Source organism: Phoca vitulina, unplaced genomic scaffold (genome assembly GCF_004348235.1).
Source record: "Phoca vitulina isolate PV1807 unplaced genomic scaffold, GSC_HSeal_1.0 scaffold25, whole genome shotgun sequence".
Lineage (NCBI taxonomy): Eukaryota > Metazoa > Chordata > Mammalia > Carnivora > Phocidae > Phoca > Phoca vitulina.
This window is the reverse complement of record NW_022589728.1, coordinates 29,821,601-29,839,667: the sequence shown is the minus strand read 5'-3', so window position 1 is coordinate 29,839,667 and position 18,067 is coordinate 29,821,601. Positions and strand designations below refer to the sequence as shown.

Below are 18,067 nucleotides of genomic sequence, written 5' to 3'. Positions count from 1 at the left end.
AAAACCTAGGCAGTGCGTTCCTGCTCACTCTTAGTATTCCTACCAGTTTTAGCACAGAACAGCTCATTTGGATGAAAAGCTAGTATTTATTAATTGGTTTCTCTGTGCCATTGCTCTAAGATTTGTATACTAACTCATCCTTACAACTACCCAGTAAGATTACTGTTGTTAGTAGTAGTATTACCCTGTAAGATAGCTCCTGTTACAACTTACCGGTGAAGAAACAGGGCACATTGCTGCTTCAGCCAGTTACCCCAAACTCGGTGGTGCTGCGGAGCAACAGAAATGTATTCACTCAGCCCTGAAGTCAAGACTACCAGCAGCGCTCCATTTCCTCCTCAAGGCTCTAGGGGGAATCCATTTCCTTCCCGTTTCAGCTTCTTGCGGCCGCCTGCATTTCCTGACTGCTAGCCTTTCCCTCCATCTCCCCCTCTCTCCCCGACTCTCCCGCCTCCTCTGTCACTTAAAAGGACCCTCATGATTACATCGGGCCCCCCTGGGTAACTCAGGCTGCTCTCCCATCTCAGGGTCAGCTGATCGTTCATCTGCACCTCTGGGATGACTAAGTACACATGTAGTGGTGCCTACCACTGGGTTAGACACGGGCCTGGGCTCCAGGGGTCTTACAGAATCCCAGTCTAGTCAGTAAAAAAAAAGATTAAAAACCTTGTTATAAACACACACATACATACACATAGCAGTACTATATATAATATATAAGGACTATATATTATATAAAAAGTATATAAGATAAATATATGCATGAACATAGATATTTAAGTACACATTTATACGTATGTACTTATACTTTTCATATTTATATATAAAGACTATAAAATGGAGCGACAGTCATTTAATAACTGTTGGCTACAATGTTAAGTATCAGAAGGGCAGGGCTAGGCTTTGTTGATGTATCTCCAGCACTTTAATGGTCTCTGGCACATAGTAGGCCCTCAAAAAGCATTTGATAAAGGGATGACTGAATGGTTTCCCACAGTGCATTTCAGTGGAAATCTAAGAATTTCACATTTGATTTTCTGATTTGAGGTAGAAATGGTAAGGGGAAGGGGCGGCGAGATGGAAGGAAGACCTTTAAAGAGGCATGGGCGTACTGTCCCTTTGTACTTGTGGTTGAGGGTACACTTTTGCCCCACTGTTTCCATCATATCTGCCAAACAAAAGTGACCATTGAAAGGGGGATGGTTACAGTTATTCCCTCCAAACGGGAGGCGGCCAGTAAGCCCAGGGAGGGTGGCCACCTGCGTGCCTCCCCCCACTTTTGGTGCCCAGCCTCTCACGGAGTCAAACCTCTGGTCACATTAGACACACTGCTTCTTAAGCAACTCATCAATAAGTAATCCCATTAATAAGCAATGAAAGTAACTGTGAACCAAATTTATAGCCAAGTCAGTTTATTAAATGTGTGTATTGGAAAGATGTAATAGCTGGCTTTAGTTTCAACTGTGGTTGAAATATCAACAATCATATCGTCTGTAATGTGCAGTTTAGAGTCAAATAAAAAGCAAGCACCTTGATTTAACTTAACTTTGCATTATCCATTCACTGTAATAATTATTTAAGGAATTGTCTTTCTCCATTTTTCATACTTCTGCCGCTTTAGTTCTTTCAGAAGACAGTACTCTGACCTCCATGCAACATTATGAGGAGGTCCAGACCTCAGCTTCGGATCTGCTGGACTCCCAGGACAGCACGGGGAAGCCAAAATGTCATCAGAGCCGGGAACTGCCCAGAATTCCCCCTGACAGCGCAGTGGACACGATGCTCAATGCGAGGAGCGTGGACGGGGTCCAGGGCCTAGGGACGGAAGGGCCGTATGAAGTGCTCAAGGATAGTTCCTCCCAAGAAAATATGGTGGAGGACTGCTTGTATGAAACTGTGAAAGAAATTAGGGAGGTGGCAGCAGCCGTGAACCCAGGGAAGGGCCACAGCAGCAGGTCAAAGTCGACTTCCGCTCTGAAAGAGCTTCCTGGGCCCCAAGCCCCCCAAGCGGACTTCGCTGAATATGCATCAGTGGACAGAAACAAAAAGTGTCGACAGAGCGTTAACGCAGAGACTGTTCTTGGAAATTCTTGCGATCTGGAAGAGGAAGCCCCACCACCTGTCCCCGTTAAACTTCTGGATGAAAATGAAAACCTTCAGGAGAAGGAAGAGAGCAAGACAGCAGAGGAAGGAGCCACAGAGGGGACCAGCGAAACCAACAAGGTGGGCTCTCGTGGTTGTCTTTCATGTGCTTTTGTCATGATTGGGAATCTAGCTCCTCCTGGGGCTTTTACTGGCACATTGTTCTGGGAAATACATACAAACACTTTCAGGTTCGTTGAATGATGAAAGCTGTTTTAGCATAAGCTGTGTTTGACTTTTTCCCCCCTCCAAATAATAAAATACAGAAAATGCATGCTTGTAAAATATTTCTCTGTTGGCACCTAACTTGGATATTTTCCAGTTTTTACATCATGTCTAATTGGGGCCAAGTATTATTTTCTTCATTTTGAAGATCAGGAATTAAATGGAGACTAGACTCTTTGCCACACATTTAGCCTCTTCTGCTCATTGCTGCTCAAGTAGCAGTGTGATGTTTACCCTTCCGGGATCCCAGAAATCAGAGCACAGGAATACACACGGAGAGAACAGACTCACAGGTGCCACTGTGAGTCTATCTGATTCTATGCAGACTTTTATATAAATCAAGTAAAAGATTTTATTTTGTGACAATTTCAAAACAATAGCCTATGACTCTTTAAGTTTAGATATTCAACAAAGCTCTAAAATGTATTAACAATGCCTGAGCCTTCTGTTTCTGGCAACCTGACATGGGAGCCACAATAGCCTGAAATTCACATCTCCTGTAGTCAGGATCTCCTTGGAATTTAACTAGGCCCAATCTTCTTATGCAACTACTATCTGATTTCTATTCTCTACACAGGAAAAAGCAAGGTTCTCATCTCAGGTTTTGGTAGGAAGGATAAGTAGGTCAGTCAATAGTAGCCTTAAAAAGCATCTGCAGTTCATGATCAAAATGTGAATCCTGGCTGTGGTTATATAGGTTATACCAAGTAAGTCATTCTTTGTGGTATTTTCTGAATGCATTTCGACTCTTCATATTACCCATGAAATCAGCTATTGAGAGCCTCAGAACAGGTGTTTATGAACCGAGTCATAAAATGCAAAAGTGCAGTCTAACGTTTTGCCCTGCATATAACCAAAGATAATTAATGTAAAGTTTATTGTGCCTAAAGCAGTTAAGGCTTTTTTACTTATAAGGACTTGAAAGATAAGAAGGCCAATTGTCTAACCACTACTAGTGATATCTCCAGATATCACATTAGAGTCTGGAAATACCCATCTGGGAATCAGATTACCTTTCTGTAGTAATACAAGAATGATAACCCATCACATCCGTTATAAATAATCCTAATTTTAAGCAATTCAGAGAACTTGAAACATTTAATATTCATTCATTTTTTCATTCATTCACAAGAAGATTTTAGTGAGCACCACCTGTATGCCACACAGCCTTCTAGGGGCTGAGAATACACTGGTGACCAAAACATATAAATGAACAAAAATTCCTGCCCCCCGTGGAGCTTACATTTTAGTGGGGGGAGAGAGACATAAATATGCACATAAGTATATGGTATTTTCGAAGGTTTTAAGGTTTATAGGGAAAAATTAGAACAGAATAATGATTAGGAAAGTAGAGTGGGAGTACAGTTGTGAATCAGTGGTCAGGGTATGCCTTCTGTGAAGACGGCATCTGAATGACATGTTCAAGGAGATGAGAAAGTCGAGGAAGAGCAGATGGAGCGGGGGGAGGGGCAGTGTGAAGGTGCTGAGGCTGGAGCTTGCCCGGCCTATCCAGGGAAGAGGGGGGGACAGGTGTAGCTGGAGAGGGAAGAGCAGGATAAGAGTAGTAGAAAGGTAACCAGGGCCCCAATCCTGTGTGGCCTCTACTCATAATCTGAATTAAAAAGGGGTCATTAGAAAATCTTGAGCAGAAGAATGGATTACTCTAGGTTTGGAAAAGATCGCTCTGACTATAGTGTAAAATTCAACTGTCAAGGGTAGGAGCAAGGAGACCAATCAGGTGGCCATTCTCACAAACCAGACAAGAGAGGATGGTGGCTTGGAACAAGGTGGAAGTAATGGGAGATGCTAAACTAGAGCCAGGAGTTCTGTCGGTGGACCAGATGTGTAATGAAAGAAAGAAAAGATAATGATGAGTCCCAGGTTTGGCCTGAGCCACCGGAAAGATGGCATCACCCTTAACTGAAATGGAGAGGACTGCAGGCAGGCAAGTTTTTGGAGAAGACCGGGTATTCAGTGCTAGACGTGTTTTGTTTGAGACACATGCTGGATATCTGAGTAGGAGCAGCAGAGAGTAGCTTGATAAATGAGCAGCCTTATAAGAAAGGGCCTGGGCTGCTTTTGTACACTTGGAAGTCCTCAGCAGAAAGTTTTTCTTAAAGCTATGACACTGGATGAGGTCATTGGATGAGTGGAAATGGCATCTAGAAGAGTTCCCAGGGCACAGGTCTGGGAAGGAAAAGGAACCAGCAGAGGACACCAAAATAGGAAAGAAAAACAGGAAAGTTCGGTGTCCTGGAAGCCAAGTGAAGAAGGTTCAGGGACAGAGGAATGGCCACTATGGCAAATACAGCAATGGATCAGAAAGTGAGGGCTGAGGATTGACCGTCCTGTTGGTTACACAGTGGATATTGGTGTCCTTGGAGTGTCAGAGGCAGAAACTTGTCTGAAATGGATTGAGAGAGAGAATAGGAAGAGAAAAATTATGTGAGCGACTTTTTTAGACAACTCTTTTAGGAGGTTTTGCTATAAAGGGATGAGGCATTAGATGGAACTGGAAGAAGGGTTGTTTGTTTTTAGAATCAGAGAAATAACAGCATGGTTTCACGTGGGTGGGAATGATTTTATAGTGAGGGAAAAGATGATGATATAAACAAAATGGGAGACTTGCTGGAGCACATATTCACGAGCAGATGTCAGCGGGCAGGATCTCATGCATAAGAGGAAGGGGTCACTTTAAAGAGGGGGTCACTTTAAAGAGAGTTCTTTGGTGACAGGGAGGAAGGAAAATTCAAGAATGCAGAGATGGGGGCAGGGTGGGGTACAAGTTCATGGACATGTCTTCTGATTTCTTCAGTTTTCTCAAGGTCACCAGCTAAGACTAAGGATGGGTTAAGAAGGTGTTGGAGTCTGGGGAAAGAGAAGAAAGTGGGAAGTGGACAGCTAGGAGAGCAGGGACCGGGTGTACCAGGAAGTGCAGTATGACAGGGAGCAGCAGCAAGGACTCACTGGAGGGTTGAATTCACCAGTGATCAGGAAGAGCATTGGGTATTTAATACTACTGGGTATTGAAAAAGTCACACAGTAGATTTTTTATGTGTTTATCCTCAGTTGCTTGACATAATTTCTTTGTAGAAAAATTTCTTCCCTAAAAATCATTTGAAAACATCTTTATAGATAGATGTGTCAAAACACATGCAAAAGAAAGGTTGGATCAAACTATACCTTCCCTTGGTTTGTGTTTGTTTTAACAGAGATTTAGTTCATTGTCGTACAAGTCCCGGGAAGAGGACCCAACTCTCACAGAAGAAGAGGTGAGTTTTGTTGCTTTTTAAAAAATAACCACAAAGCTCTAAAGAATAGAGTTTCTCTCCTTGCATAAATGACTGTCACATTACTCTTCTCTGAAAAAGCTAAAATACTCTCTTCGGCATATGTCTGGAGATCAGAGTTTGGGGAGGTTGCCTTTATAATGGTTCAGAGAGAGTGACTGGCAGATGGTAAGACAAGAAGGAAGACAGGATGAACAGGTCACCTAAGTAAAAGAAACTGAGTAGGAAAGAAGCATCAGAAAGAAAAAAAAAATAGAGGAGGGGAGAAAATAGAATGAGAAGAGAGAAATTTAAGTATGAGAGCTTTAGTTGAGCAGTCAGGAAGATCACCTGTAAGGAAATTAATTATGGGTTGGAAAATATAGGAAATTGGAACGGGTGGGTATAGGGAATTTAATCCAGCCTGGGAGATGGAGGAGGAAGGTTTTAATGAGGAATTGCGGAGGCCGAGAGCAGGTAACGCCAGGAAGTACAATTCCAGGCTGGCGCAAGAGTCAGACGTAGCGGCCAGCGGGAGAGAGCCCAAGTGCCGGGCTAAAGAGTCACGGTTAGATTTCTCGGTGACGCCTTAAACTTATACAATCCAGTATGTACATACATATATATGTATATACACACACACACAGGCACATACACACATACACACACACACATATAACATCAAGCTAGGTTCAGAGAGCTGAACACCTTAATTTATCTAGCTGCATATAGCTTCTGTCTGGAATTCCTAGCATGATAAATTTGGTACATGTACAAAAATGACATACCTATGCAGGTACATGCCCTCCTATCGCACTTTGCACGGAGTATTAAAATAGGAAATAGACTACAATCCCACATTGGAAGTTCAAAGAGCAGAAGAGCTTTCCGTAGGTAATGTTGCCCACTTGCTTCTGTTTCCTGCCCCGAGGAATGGACCTGCCATCTCTCCACCTGGTCGCACAAGCCAGAACCCTGGACATCATCGTAGACACCCCATTTCCTCACTGTCCGCAGCTCCCCTGGTTTCTTTCGCACACCGCTCTCTCCATGGGCACAGTGCCCACCCCTCCCCGGACTAAGGCAGTGCACCCTCCTGCCAGGCCTGAGGCCGCTCCTTTGCCTTCTCCCAGCCGTCTGTCGTCCACACTGCACCACAGCCCTCCCACCTGGGACAAGAAAGTAGAATATATGAGAGATCTGGAAACCAGTCCTTTAAAATATGTTGAGACAAGTAAAATTTTAAATTCCTTTTCTTCTAATCTTCCATTGTTTGTGGTTTCAGAAAATAGGACCTAGGTATACTGATGAATTTTTAACATAGATTAAAAGAACTGTGATTCACATATAGTCATTTTAGGAAGATGTTTTAGAAAAAATAATTTATGGAAATCACTTATTTCTGTATTTATGTAATAGAATGTTAGACAGTCCAGACTGAAACTGAGATCTGAGTTTTCAGTACTATTATCCCAATTTCGCAGAATGATGGGGAAAGGGTTGCTTATAGAAAGAGAAATGGGGAAAAGGTAGAGAGTAATTTATGAGAACATAATAACAATTTACAGCCTGAATAAAAAAGATGAAAGATTTAAAAGAGAAAAATTGTGAAGCTAAATAGCAAGGGGGCTTGAAAGGAACCTATCTACAAAATAGAAGTAATAGTCCTAGAAGGCAAATACTCAAATAGAACATCAGAAGACTTGAGAATCTTTTATAAGTGTTAAAATTTACATCATCTGCACAGTAGGTTCCTGCCCAGAAATAATATGAAGTTGCAAGTTAATGAAAAGAGCCTGTAACTTTCTAAAAAGAATGTAAAGGCCAAGAAAACCCAAGTAATTATAAAGAGTAGGGGCATTAATGGCAGGCATTGTGGGGAAGAGAGTTGAGGAGAGAAGCTGAAAGGGGCCAACCCCCACTGTTACAGTGTAGGTAAAGGTGTGTTCGTCCTTGATGTTCCCCCTGAAGGTGAAGAGTGTGTAGCTAGTATGCGGACTCCCCTTCTCACTGTCATCTCTGATTTACCACCATCTATTTGGACCACCTTTTAGATATTCAGTTCCATATGTTTGCACCTCACTAGGAAAAGCAGATGATTTACTTTAATTCTTCCTAATTTCAAAGAAATTCTAAATCTTCATTTCAAGAGTAATTTTTCTACTATATCTCTAAGGTGAGAATGTCAATTTAAATAATTCCTAATATTAATACCCGAATATTAAAAGGGTCAGACCAACATGGCAAGAGTTTCCCAGAGATTATTTCTCTAGCTCCGAATGTTGGATTGTCAAGGCCTGGCAAAACAGAGCCCCCAGGCTGCAGTGGAAAGTTCTCATGCAAATGACCAGTTAGTGTGTGCGCGGCAGGCCTGTCTTGAGAAGCTTTTGAGGCCAGCTGGAAACTTCATCCACAGTATGTGAGATATGTGAAAGCAAGAGAATCTCTCTCCGCACTTGGGAAGCCAAGCATCTGTCAGTAGGCATGTTCATGTATTTCCTGGGTGTTTTGAATCAATCAGTCATTATGGCCAAGATAAATAGAGGTAATGAAGGATATTTCTACTTATTTCCAACCATGATTTCTAACAATAAAAATAATAACCCTCAAAAAGATCTCTTAAAAAATCTCTTAATCAGTATGTTTAATCTGTCATTACCAACGAGAATTAAATCCCTCTTGATAGTAGAGGTTATATGGGGTATATTAGCAAGACTGAGTAGGTGTGCCTGGAAAGTAGCCCACTTTTCCCATAGGAAAGAGTGCCCTGTAAGTTAATTGTCTCCAAATTTCATTTCTGAGTTGGCTGGTTGCAAATAAGAATAAATTTTTCCCACTGAAGAAAACTTAGCCCTGTCTGTAAATGTCTATTTAACCAGTAATATGCTATGAAGTTGAAAATTAATGGAAAATGAGGCTTTTACAGATCTATGTGTATTGCCAACCAGAATCCAGGACCTACTTTTCAGACCACTTTGATGCAGAAAGAGTGGGTCAGAGAGTCTAATTTGGTGGTTCTCATACTTTAGTGAGCGTGCTGGGCCCCATGCCCCTGAGTTTCTGATTCAATGCTTCTGGGATGGAGCCAGAGGACTTAACCTTTCTAATAAATCCCCACATCCTGCTGCTGCCAGTTCAAAGCCTACATTTTGCGAACCATTCATTTAACATATTTTCTGCCCTTGTTTCTTAAAGCAGTAGAGCTCTTTTTCAGGTGAAATAGCATTCTGATAATAGAAATCAGATAAAACATGATACACTGTAGTCAGGTCCCAGGGGCCTCTTGAACTTCCTGTTCCGCCTGCTCTCCTCACGCCCCTCAGATGACCCAGAGAGAACCTGGTTTTCACGGAGTTGTGCCAATATGGCTGGTCTACTTGCAAAGTTGAAGATACCATATATAATTGTTCTCTAGAAGTATACTCCAGGATTAGTACAGGCAACAAAGAATCCACTTCTGGGTTTATATCTGAAGGAAATGAAATCACTGTCTTGAAGACAATATCTTCACCCTCATGTTCTTTGCAGCATTATTCACAATAGCCAAGACATGGAAACAATCTAAGTGTTTATCAGCCGATGAATGGACAAAGAAAATGTGAGATAGACACAGACGCACACACATTATAAATACACATTTGTATATAGAAATACGTATGTGTACACACACACACACACACACAGGAATATTATTCAGTCGTGAAAAAGAAGGGAATTCTGCCTTTTGTGACAACTTGGATAGACCTTGACAGCATTATGCTAACTGAAATAAGTCAGACAGAGAAACACAAATACTATATGTTCTCACCTACATGTGGAATCTAAAAAAGCCAAACTCAGAAATAGCAAATAGAATGGTGTTGCCAGGGTTTGGGGAGTAGGGGAAATGGGGACATGTTGGTCAAAGGGTACAAACTCCCAGCTATAAGCCGAATAAGTTCTGGGGCTCTAATATAGAAGATAGTGACTATAATTAAAAATAGTATACTATCATTCTTGAAAGTTGAAAGGGTAGATCTTAAATGTTATCAGCACACACAAAAAAAAAATGGTAATTATGGCAATGAAGGAGTTAACTAACCTTGGCGATAATCACTTCACAGTATATATATGTGTCAAATAACCATGTTGTACACCTTCAACTTACCTAAGTCATATGTCAGTGATATCTCACTAAAGCTGGGAAAATTGGCAAAACAAAAAAACCCCACAACCTTAAAGGGACACACACCTGCCTATAGAGCTAAATATCTAGCTTGTCACTATAAAGGGGGAGGGAGAAATCAAACTTGAAGCTTATTTAATTCACCCTTTGTTTTCTAGATCTCAGCCATGTATTCATCAGTAAATAAACCTGGACAGTCAGGGAGTAAATCAGGACAGTCTCTTAAAGCACCAGAGTCCAGCTACACCTCCATCCAAAGAGCCACTCAGAGATCCCTCTCTTCCTGTAATGATCTCTACGCTACTGTTAAAGACTTGGAGAAAACTCCAAACAGCGTCAGCACACTTCCACCAGCAGTAAGACCCAGTGAGGAGCCCGAGCCTGATTACGAAGCAATACAAACTCTAAACAGAGAGGAAGACAAGGCCACCCCAGAGACCAACGGCCAACGTGGCCTTTTCCCAAAAGAGAATGACTATGAGAGCATTGGGGACTTGCAGCAATGCAGAGATATCACCAGGCTCTAGCAACCCAGAAGACAGGCCCACACAACATATGATCGGCCGGATGGGGGGCATTTCTTCTGTGGAAGACAAGAAGCGACATCAACCCCTACTTCATATGCTGCTCTAGTAATCCGACGACAATTGAAGATGTGGAGACTGTTTCCCGGGGTTGGAAACAGTGAGGTACGTACCTGACTGCACCCAAGTGTGCCCCTGCGTGCGGGGGGGCACTGCACACCCAAGCACATCTCCCTTGTGCACCCTCACCCTCTGGAAAGATCCCAGCTGTCCGTGGTTTCACCCTGTGAGTGAGGAAAGCCGAGCTGCAAGGAAGAACCGCATTCATCAAGAACCACGACTCCACCTGCCTAACATACTGCCATTCACAAGAGCCAGGTTTTTCTGCCTTTCTTCCCTTTTTTTTTTTCTATCTGCTCCTCACATTTAAATGTACGGCTTTCTTCCCCCTTGAAATCTTCCAACTTCTAATGGTTCATTCCAAGAAAATTCCCCCACAAGGCTTGGCCTTTGCCTTCAACTTCGGTGTTTTAAGATGGTAAGAAACTGTGGTTGCTGGTCACTGGCAGCTCCCCAATCCTCTTCCAAGAGCCACACCTGGGAAAAAAAGGACCCTGCAGGTGGGCAGGACTGGGACTGCCCCCCCGCCCCCCAAGCTTCTTAGACCTTCCTTCCTCCTGATTTGGGCACTCCACATCAGCAGCCTCTCCCAAAGTACTTGAAGTCATTTTTAGATGCTTTATTTTATTTTTTTAGTCAAAGCGGTTCCCTCTCCACACACCCCCCCCCCAGTATGTGAAACTCTTCAGAGCCTTTTCAGTATTTTCAATGAATATTGTGGTACTTCTATACTTGTTTTAGCCCAGAGTTCATTCCTCTGAAACAGCCTTAATCTCTATGTTGGGACACAGACCACATATTTGGACGGCAGCCATGGCGTCCGTCTCTGAAGGGCTGTGGACTTGAATGTGTATTTCTGATGACCCCTGCTGCCACACCAACGTGTGAGATTTCCTAAGTGAACTGCTACCCTAAGGTAATCTAAAATTAAAATGTAAACATTTATTTTTGTTATATAAATTTATAAGATGTTTTAGGTTTAACGCCTAATTTCTAGAAACTGCCAGAAAAAAATGTATATTAACTATTTTGATTTTATGTACAATGATTTATACTCTCATTTTGAAAAAAAAACACCATAAAGCACATAAGCTAGGTAATTACACGTAGTTGTTGTCTGTTTTCTAATCAAGTGTTTAAAATATTGAAGGTTTTTAAAGACTTTTCAAATGGTACTTGGAGCCATGGTCAAAGTCATCTGGCTCACTAGAGAAATAAGTGGAATGAACATAAATGATCATTTTCAGTGATTTGTGGTGGGCTATACTGAAATATTTGAAATGGTAAAAAAAAATGAAGAATGAAATAGGACTAGGGATGACTGCATTATTAACCTCATGAAGGTATTATAACTCCATTAAGATTTAGCTACATTTTTAAGAAAATTTACAGTGGTGGATTCTGCAATCCAGTGCTTGCAAATGCAAATTGCCTATTGGGATTCTTTTTTCCCTTCATTTTACAAAAATCAGTGGCTGAAATAACTCCTATTAAGAGCTCAGCCTGGTTTGAATTTAGTCATCTCTTTAGATTTTATAAGGCCAACATTGGGAAACTTGTTCACTTTTTGTCTGAAAAGGGCCCTGCTATTATGCGGTGTGGCTATAGCAAGGGACCCTTGCCTACACTGATTAAAAAAAAAAAAAGAGGCAATTATTGTGTACTGCTGTGCCGTCTCTGGCTTGTCAGACTTTTCACTCCTTCTGACAAAGGACGCGACCGGGAGGATGAAGGATCCTGCAAATGGTAGGGACCAGCTCACGGGCATGCCTTTCCCATCCCTCGCATTCATGGCTGGGTTTTGTGACTGCTCCGTAATACATTTCTGCAATTGTGAAGTCAGCTTTGCCGGGGTAAGCTGCTTGGTGGTCAGTAGTTTGCAGTCAGCCTGGCCTCTCCCATGAAGACCTCATGAGCCTAAGCACAATCATCACTGACTAGAAGGAGATGGCAGAATACCGTTGGGTTGGGGGAAAGGTTACCAGGAAGGTGCCAAGGTCCTTGCTCTCTGAATTTGTATCTTTCGTAAGCACTGTTTTTGCCTGGTGATTTTCTTTGCTTACTTAGTATGAATGAGTTTGACCCACCAAGCTCTTACACCATGGGGTTTCTTTAGCTCCTGCTGATGGCCGTGTCACGTCGCATACCTAGTGTTGTGCTTGCTGCAATAATGTCCTTTATGAGCACCTGACCGCTCAAAAGTCTTACTGTCTTCCATAATGTCTTTACTTATTGCCAGGGAAGTGAATATGATCTCTAAAGTGTAAAATCATTTCTAGAGAGAAAAGTTCTTTATAGTCCTATCATCTTGAAATTTCATTATCAGAATTTCCCCCAGAAGTTCCGAAATAAAGGCTATACAATATAGCCATAAAATATGCACTGAAACCTCTCTCTTGATTTGAGAATCTGTGCTAAGAATAAGTTGCGATTTAAAGTATTATAAGTATATTTTAGAAGAAACTAGAAGGCCCTCCAGTACAAATCCTAAAAGAAAAAGTAATAGCACAATCCCTGAGGGTTGGGGGAGAGAGAAGCAGAGTAAACTTGAGGAGCTGGCTCTGCTCTTGAGATCATTAGGTACCTTATGGAAGTATATTTACTGATGCATCATCATGGTTTTGACCTTATAGTACAGTATTTCATAAATGTCATCACTTTTTACTTTATTCATTGAAAATCTGTGCTAGTCTTTGAGTTGGACAAAAGCCTATGGCTTCTTGAAAAAAGTTTCATGTTCAGCTAAATGCACAAAAGGTAATTATAAAAAAAAAATTTTACTATTCAACCTTGACATCTATTATTATGCATTGTTATCATTTAGGTTATGTGGAATCTCACAATTAAAATAAGCTTTTGGAAATTTTTTTTGTTTTATAAGTCAGAATTATAAACTCATCTTGCCTAAAAGTAGAATCTTTGCTTTTAGTCAGATATTTTGAAAGTTTAGAAGATTTTTTTATGCTGCTTTTACTATTTCTCAAATGCAATCAGCAGGAGAGTATGACCTGTTTTATGTGAAATGTTTGAGGAAATCTTAAATTCTAGAAGAAAGCAATTTTTTCTAATATGTGGGCCACATATATTTTTTTTCCAGTCCTGCACTAAACTGCACCATTAGGTCTATTAAAGCTTTTGAAAGTACTGCTGTCCTTTGTGGGGAAAAGACTAATTACTGATTTATCTGCCCTCAAAAATCCAAGAGTTAATTTTAATTGAGTGCTAACAATAGGTAGTCCACATAAAGAACTAAAATTTAACCTCAGGATGTCACTAGATCTATTTCTCATACTAGATTTACTTTTTCCAATTAGAGCATTTATTTACTTTAACCAGTAACAAACTGTGCATGTGTGTGTATGTATACTATACATATATATTTACATATGCACACATAGACATATCTAAAGTTGTTCTGGTGCCTGATTAGTGAGGATACATCCTAGTATGTATTTGCAATGTCTACCCTATTAGTGTGATGACTATTGTCATAAAAGCAGAATAGAAAAAAAGCTATCCAATAGTTTTCATTTAGTAATTACAAGAAAACCTTCCTAAGTTACCTCATATCATTTTTCTAATAAATTCAGATTCTAAATTGCATCCATAATTCTCTTAGCTGAAAAACAGTGGTATTTTAAAGTAGTTTTCTCATATGTGTGGCTCATTACATATTCAACATGACAGGAGGAAATGTAAATAGGTGTCCTTCTCAGAGATCATGTCAAGAAGGGATCTGGCAGAAAGCACCAAGAGCCACGTGAGCCAGGATGGCGCCCCAGCCAGGTGACCCCCCACCGGGTGGCAGAAGCAGAGGTCTGTTATCACTCGGTTGCATTGTCTTTCCTTCTCTTTGGAAGCCACGAGAGTTTAGCGCAGAGCCAGCAAGCGATGAGGTAGTGTGACGGACGGAACACAGCTCGGAGGTGGGGACGTGGATAATCACGGAGCCGCAGCTCAGGACTCAAGGAGGATTTTGTAAATGAGTAAATGACATTTTTTTCAGTGCTCCTTGTACTAGTTCATATGAGTCCGTGTGATCTAGTGATGCCATTCTTCTGAAAGTGTTGGCTTCTGGTCCCCAGCCAGCTTCGTCTGGGCTGCTGCCGGCACGGCAGGTACTGATGGGTCTTTCCTGGAAACCCGGACAGGCTTCTTGTACTGTGTCACTGGGGGGAGTTCAAGTGTGATGTTTGGTGTTAATAAGTGACTGATGTGAAAAAATAGGAACATGTGTCTATAATAGCAAATATGGCTTTTTTTTTTTTTTTTTTTGGCAGTGAAATCTATATTCCTTGTCCTGTGGTAGTCTTTTCTTGCCTCTGTGTTGTACCTTTTCTTAAGTACATTATTCTTGCCAGTGGCATTGGACAAGTTGAACACACATAGAAAGTGTTTGACTTAAAGAGATCAGTCCAGAAACCATGCTAAATTAGTCTTCATCTGAAATTTTGAAAGTAAATTTAAAAAGCCGTGGTCCAGAAGAGAACAAATATCCATAAGTGTTTTTTTCCCTACTGTTCATTTTTAAGTCTGTTTACATCCAGTCTCTGATATTTATAAAGTATTCATTGTTTTTCCAGGTTCTTCTTTATTGAACTAAGAAATAGTTCAGATTTCTCTTAATGCCAGATGAAATGAGAAATGTTACAATTTTTATTAAAAAGGCAATTTTTTAAGCATTCAGTTTGGTAATCATTTATCTTGATGCATTTAAATTAGATTTTTCTTTGCTCACCACTTATATGCTATGGGTATTTTTAAAAAATGTAATGTACTCTGGTTGTCTCAGATCACCTTATGTAATGGATTATAAAGGCTGGTAAATGGTCATTCCTCAGACTTCTGTGTTAGATTGGCAACAGTTTTAATGTTACCTTTTAAATATCATGTATTATTAATGCACCTCATGTTTTCAGGGAAAGTTTGAAATATAGCTAAACAAATAGGAATTTGCATTTCATTGTTCATGCATTTTTTCCTCATAAAAATAGTTTCTCAAAAAAAATGACCCATGATCTCTTAGGTGGTCCTGATCAGCTTCAAAGTGCTCCTCTTGCTCAAAAATAATCCATGACAATAGCATTTGGACTCATTGTCTCCGGAGGTCTTTGTCATGGTCAAACTGTCCAATTCACAAAAGAGTGGTAAAATTGTTTCCAGTACTCGGAATTTTTAACCTTCATTTTAAGTCTGAAAATCGCTCTTATTGGCTTCAACATCTTGGAACGTTTTTCCCTGCCTTACTCTGGTCCTTTTAAGGAGCAAGTCTGCAACACGGGACGTGAAGCTCCTCTTTCTCCCCATCTCACTTTGGTTCCTGCTGCGACTTTGCACAGCACCCCCCTGCTCCTCTTCCCCACCCAGCCGCTCTGCTGTTCGTGGCACATTCCCACACATCTTTTCCGATGTGGACACAACCCACAGATGACACATCCTGCCTGCGATCACAGAACCATTCCCCGCCGTCACCCAGTGAGCAGACAGCTCTGCCCAGCTCACATTTTCCTGTGTCACGGCTGCTGAGACCAGGCCACAGGCCCACCTAGGGAAGCAGATGCTGGGGGTTATTTGGCACGCGCTTTGCTAAACCATGCTCGTTCTCCCCACCTCCTTCGTGAGAATGGTTGGCACTAGGGGGCCGTGGAAGAGAACTTTAAGTTCTGTTGCAAGGACTCAAACTCACGGTTGGAATGTCTGGTTTCGTTTTGTTTGTTAACAAGTTGGAAACTATCAGTTTAAAACAAACTTTCTTTTTCCCTTCTTAAACTGAAGGAGAAAAAAAAATTAATCTTAGATCCCATTTAGGTAGTAAAGGCTTCCCTGAAAGACAGCCCTGTCCTTCTATAGGTGAAGAGGCTAAAACCAAAAGCCAAGTCTGTCTCTGAATATTCCTTTGACACATTTTTATGTATTTTTAATGTAAAGCCCATAAATGAATCTGAGATGATGTTCATGACCTATCCTGTAAGCCTGCTTGCCTTCTTTTTTTTTTTGCACTTATTTTTTGAATATAGGCTTTTCTTGTTTTTCCTGGAGCCATGCTAGAAACAATTCCAATGGGCTACTCCATGACTGCCTCCTGGAGTCCCGGCAATGTGGCAGCACTGTTAGCCGGGCTTGCCTCTTAGGGAGAAGCATGTGAAAAATGCCAGACAAGCTGACTTCTATGTACAAGTCAACAAGCATTCGAGAAGTCCTTTATGCCTCAGATTTTGACATTTAAAAAATTTTTCAGAGTACCAACTACATATTTGATTGGGGGGTGAGGGAGTTGGTGAGCAGGACAGGGATTAGACCTAAAATTTGAACTAAGTGGCATGGGCAAGACTTCCCACCCCACTCAGTTTGTGTGCATCTCTGGGAAATGTATTATCCCAGCTCCCTGTCAACCACTCCTGAGTTGCTTAAGGAGCAAATAGTAAGTATGTAGAAATGAAAAAGATGACCTCAAAGATTTAAATTATTTTTAGATATTTTCTTTGTAAACTCAGGAATAAGCCTGGTTTATGAAAAGCATAATATGGCTACTACAGCTGTAATTTATAGGTAACTAGATACATCCTTTCAAATATGTTTCATTTACACCTACCTTTGTTGTAACTGGGAAAAGAAACTCCTCATAAAAAAAAAAAAAAAGCCAACAAAAAGACTTCACTAAAAGAGTGTGTCATCAACCTATCATCTGCCCCAGAGTGCTTGTTTCTTGCCTATAGTATAGTTTTTCAACAATTTTTATGGGAGAAAAAAATGCATTTTTTTCTTGGAAAAGTGAATTGAGGTATTGAATTAAATTCTCAGAGAGGACAACTTAAAGAGAAGCATTGGATTTAGAGATGAGCTCACAGCTCTGTGGTCCTTGTTCCAGCATTGACTTTACTGTGTGACCTTGAACAAATGATTTAACTACTCTGTGCCTCAGTTTCTCCATGTACAAAATGGGGATAATGATACCAACCATTGCCTACCTCATATGGATGTTATGGGGACAAATAAGATAATATAAATACAAATGCTTTATCTCTGGAAGAAAGGTGCTATATAAATTAAAGTTGTGTTGTTTTTAATGATCCAGTTATTATGTTTAGGGTTTAAATAATAGCAATACTGTTAGTCATCTTAAGAATAAGTTTCCATTTAACACATAATTACAATTCTCTTCTGTGGCCAAATCTTGATCATTCATCCAGTATTGGTACGTAAGGAACTGAAATGGGTATTTGTTTTCTGTGTATTTCTGCCATAGTATTTCTATTCTGAATGTTCCCAAAAGGTTGGAGTTTAACTTGTAATATCTTATAGTTTACATGTAATGAACCTTATTCAAGCTGTGTATAAAAGTATAATTACATGTAAATAGCAGGTACATTGTAATTAAAGGCACTTATCAAATTGTCTTTGTTCTTTTTAAATTGCAATAAAAGTCAGTTTTATATAAAAGCTTGTTAAAATTCATTTGGGAATTTTTTGGGAATGTCAAGAATGCTAGTGTATATGCCTTAGAGCATAACCAGAGTTGTGGGATTTTAGCAGTCAGCTCGCCACAGTGCCAGGACGGAGGATGTGCCCGATGACCAGGCGTAGTGGTTAGAATCGCAAACTGCAGGAAAGGACCGGAGTTT

General features: G+C 40.8%; 1 protein-coding gene across 3 annotated transcripts in view; it reads left to right on the top strand.

Moving 5' to 3' along the window:
- The window catches only part of PAG1 (phosphoprotein membrane anchor with glycosphingolipid microdomains 1), a 146,095-nt gene extending 128,228 nt beyond the window's left edge, over positions 1-17,867 (top strand). For all 3 annotated transcript variants that reach the window (XM_032422018.1, XM_032422019.1, XM_032422020.1), the window contains 3 exons: positions 1,622-2,223; positions 5,580-5,639; positions 9,960-17,867. In XM_032422018.1, the coding sequence (XP_032277909.1) occupies positions 1,622-2,223; positions 5,580-5,639; positions 9,960-10,328 (1,031 nt within the window). In that variant the 3' untranslated portion in view covers positions 10,329-17,867. The remainder of the gene's footprint in view (positions 1-1,621; positions 2,224-5,579; positions 5,640-9,959) is intronic.
- The last annotated feature ends 200 nt before the right edge of the window (positions 17,868-18,067 follow it).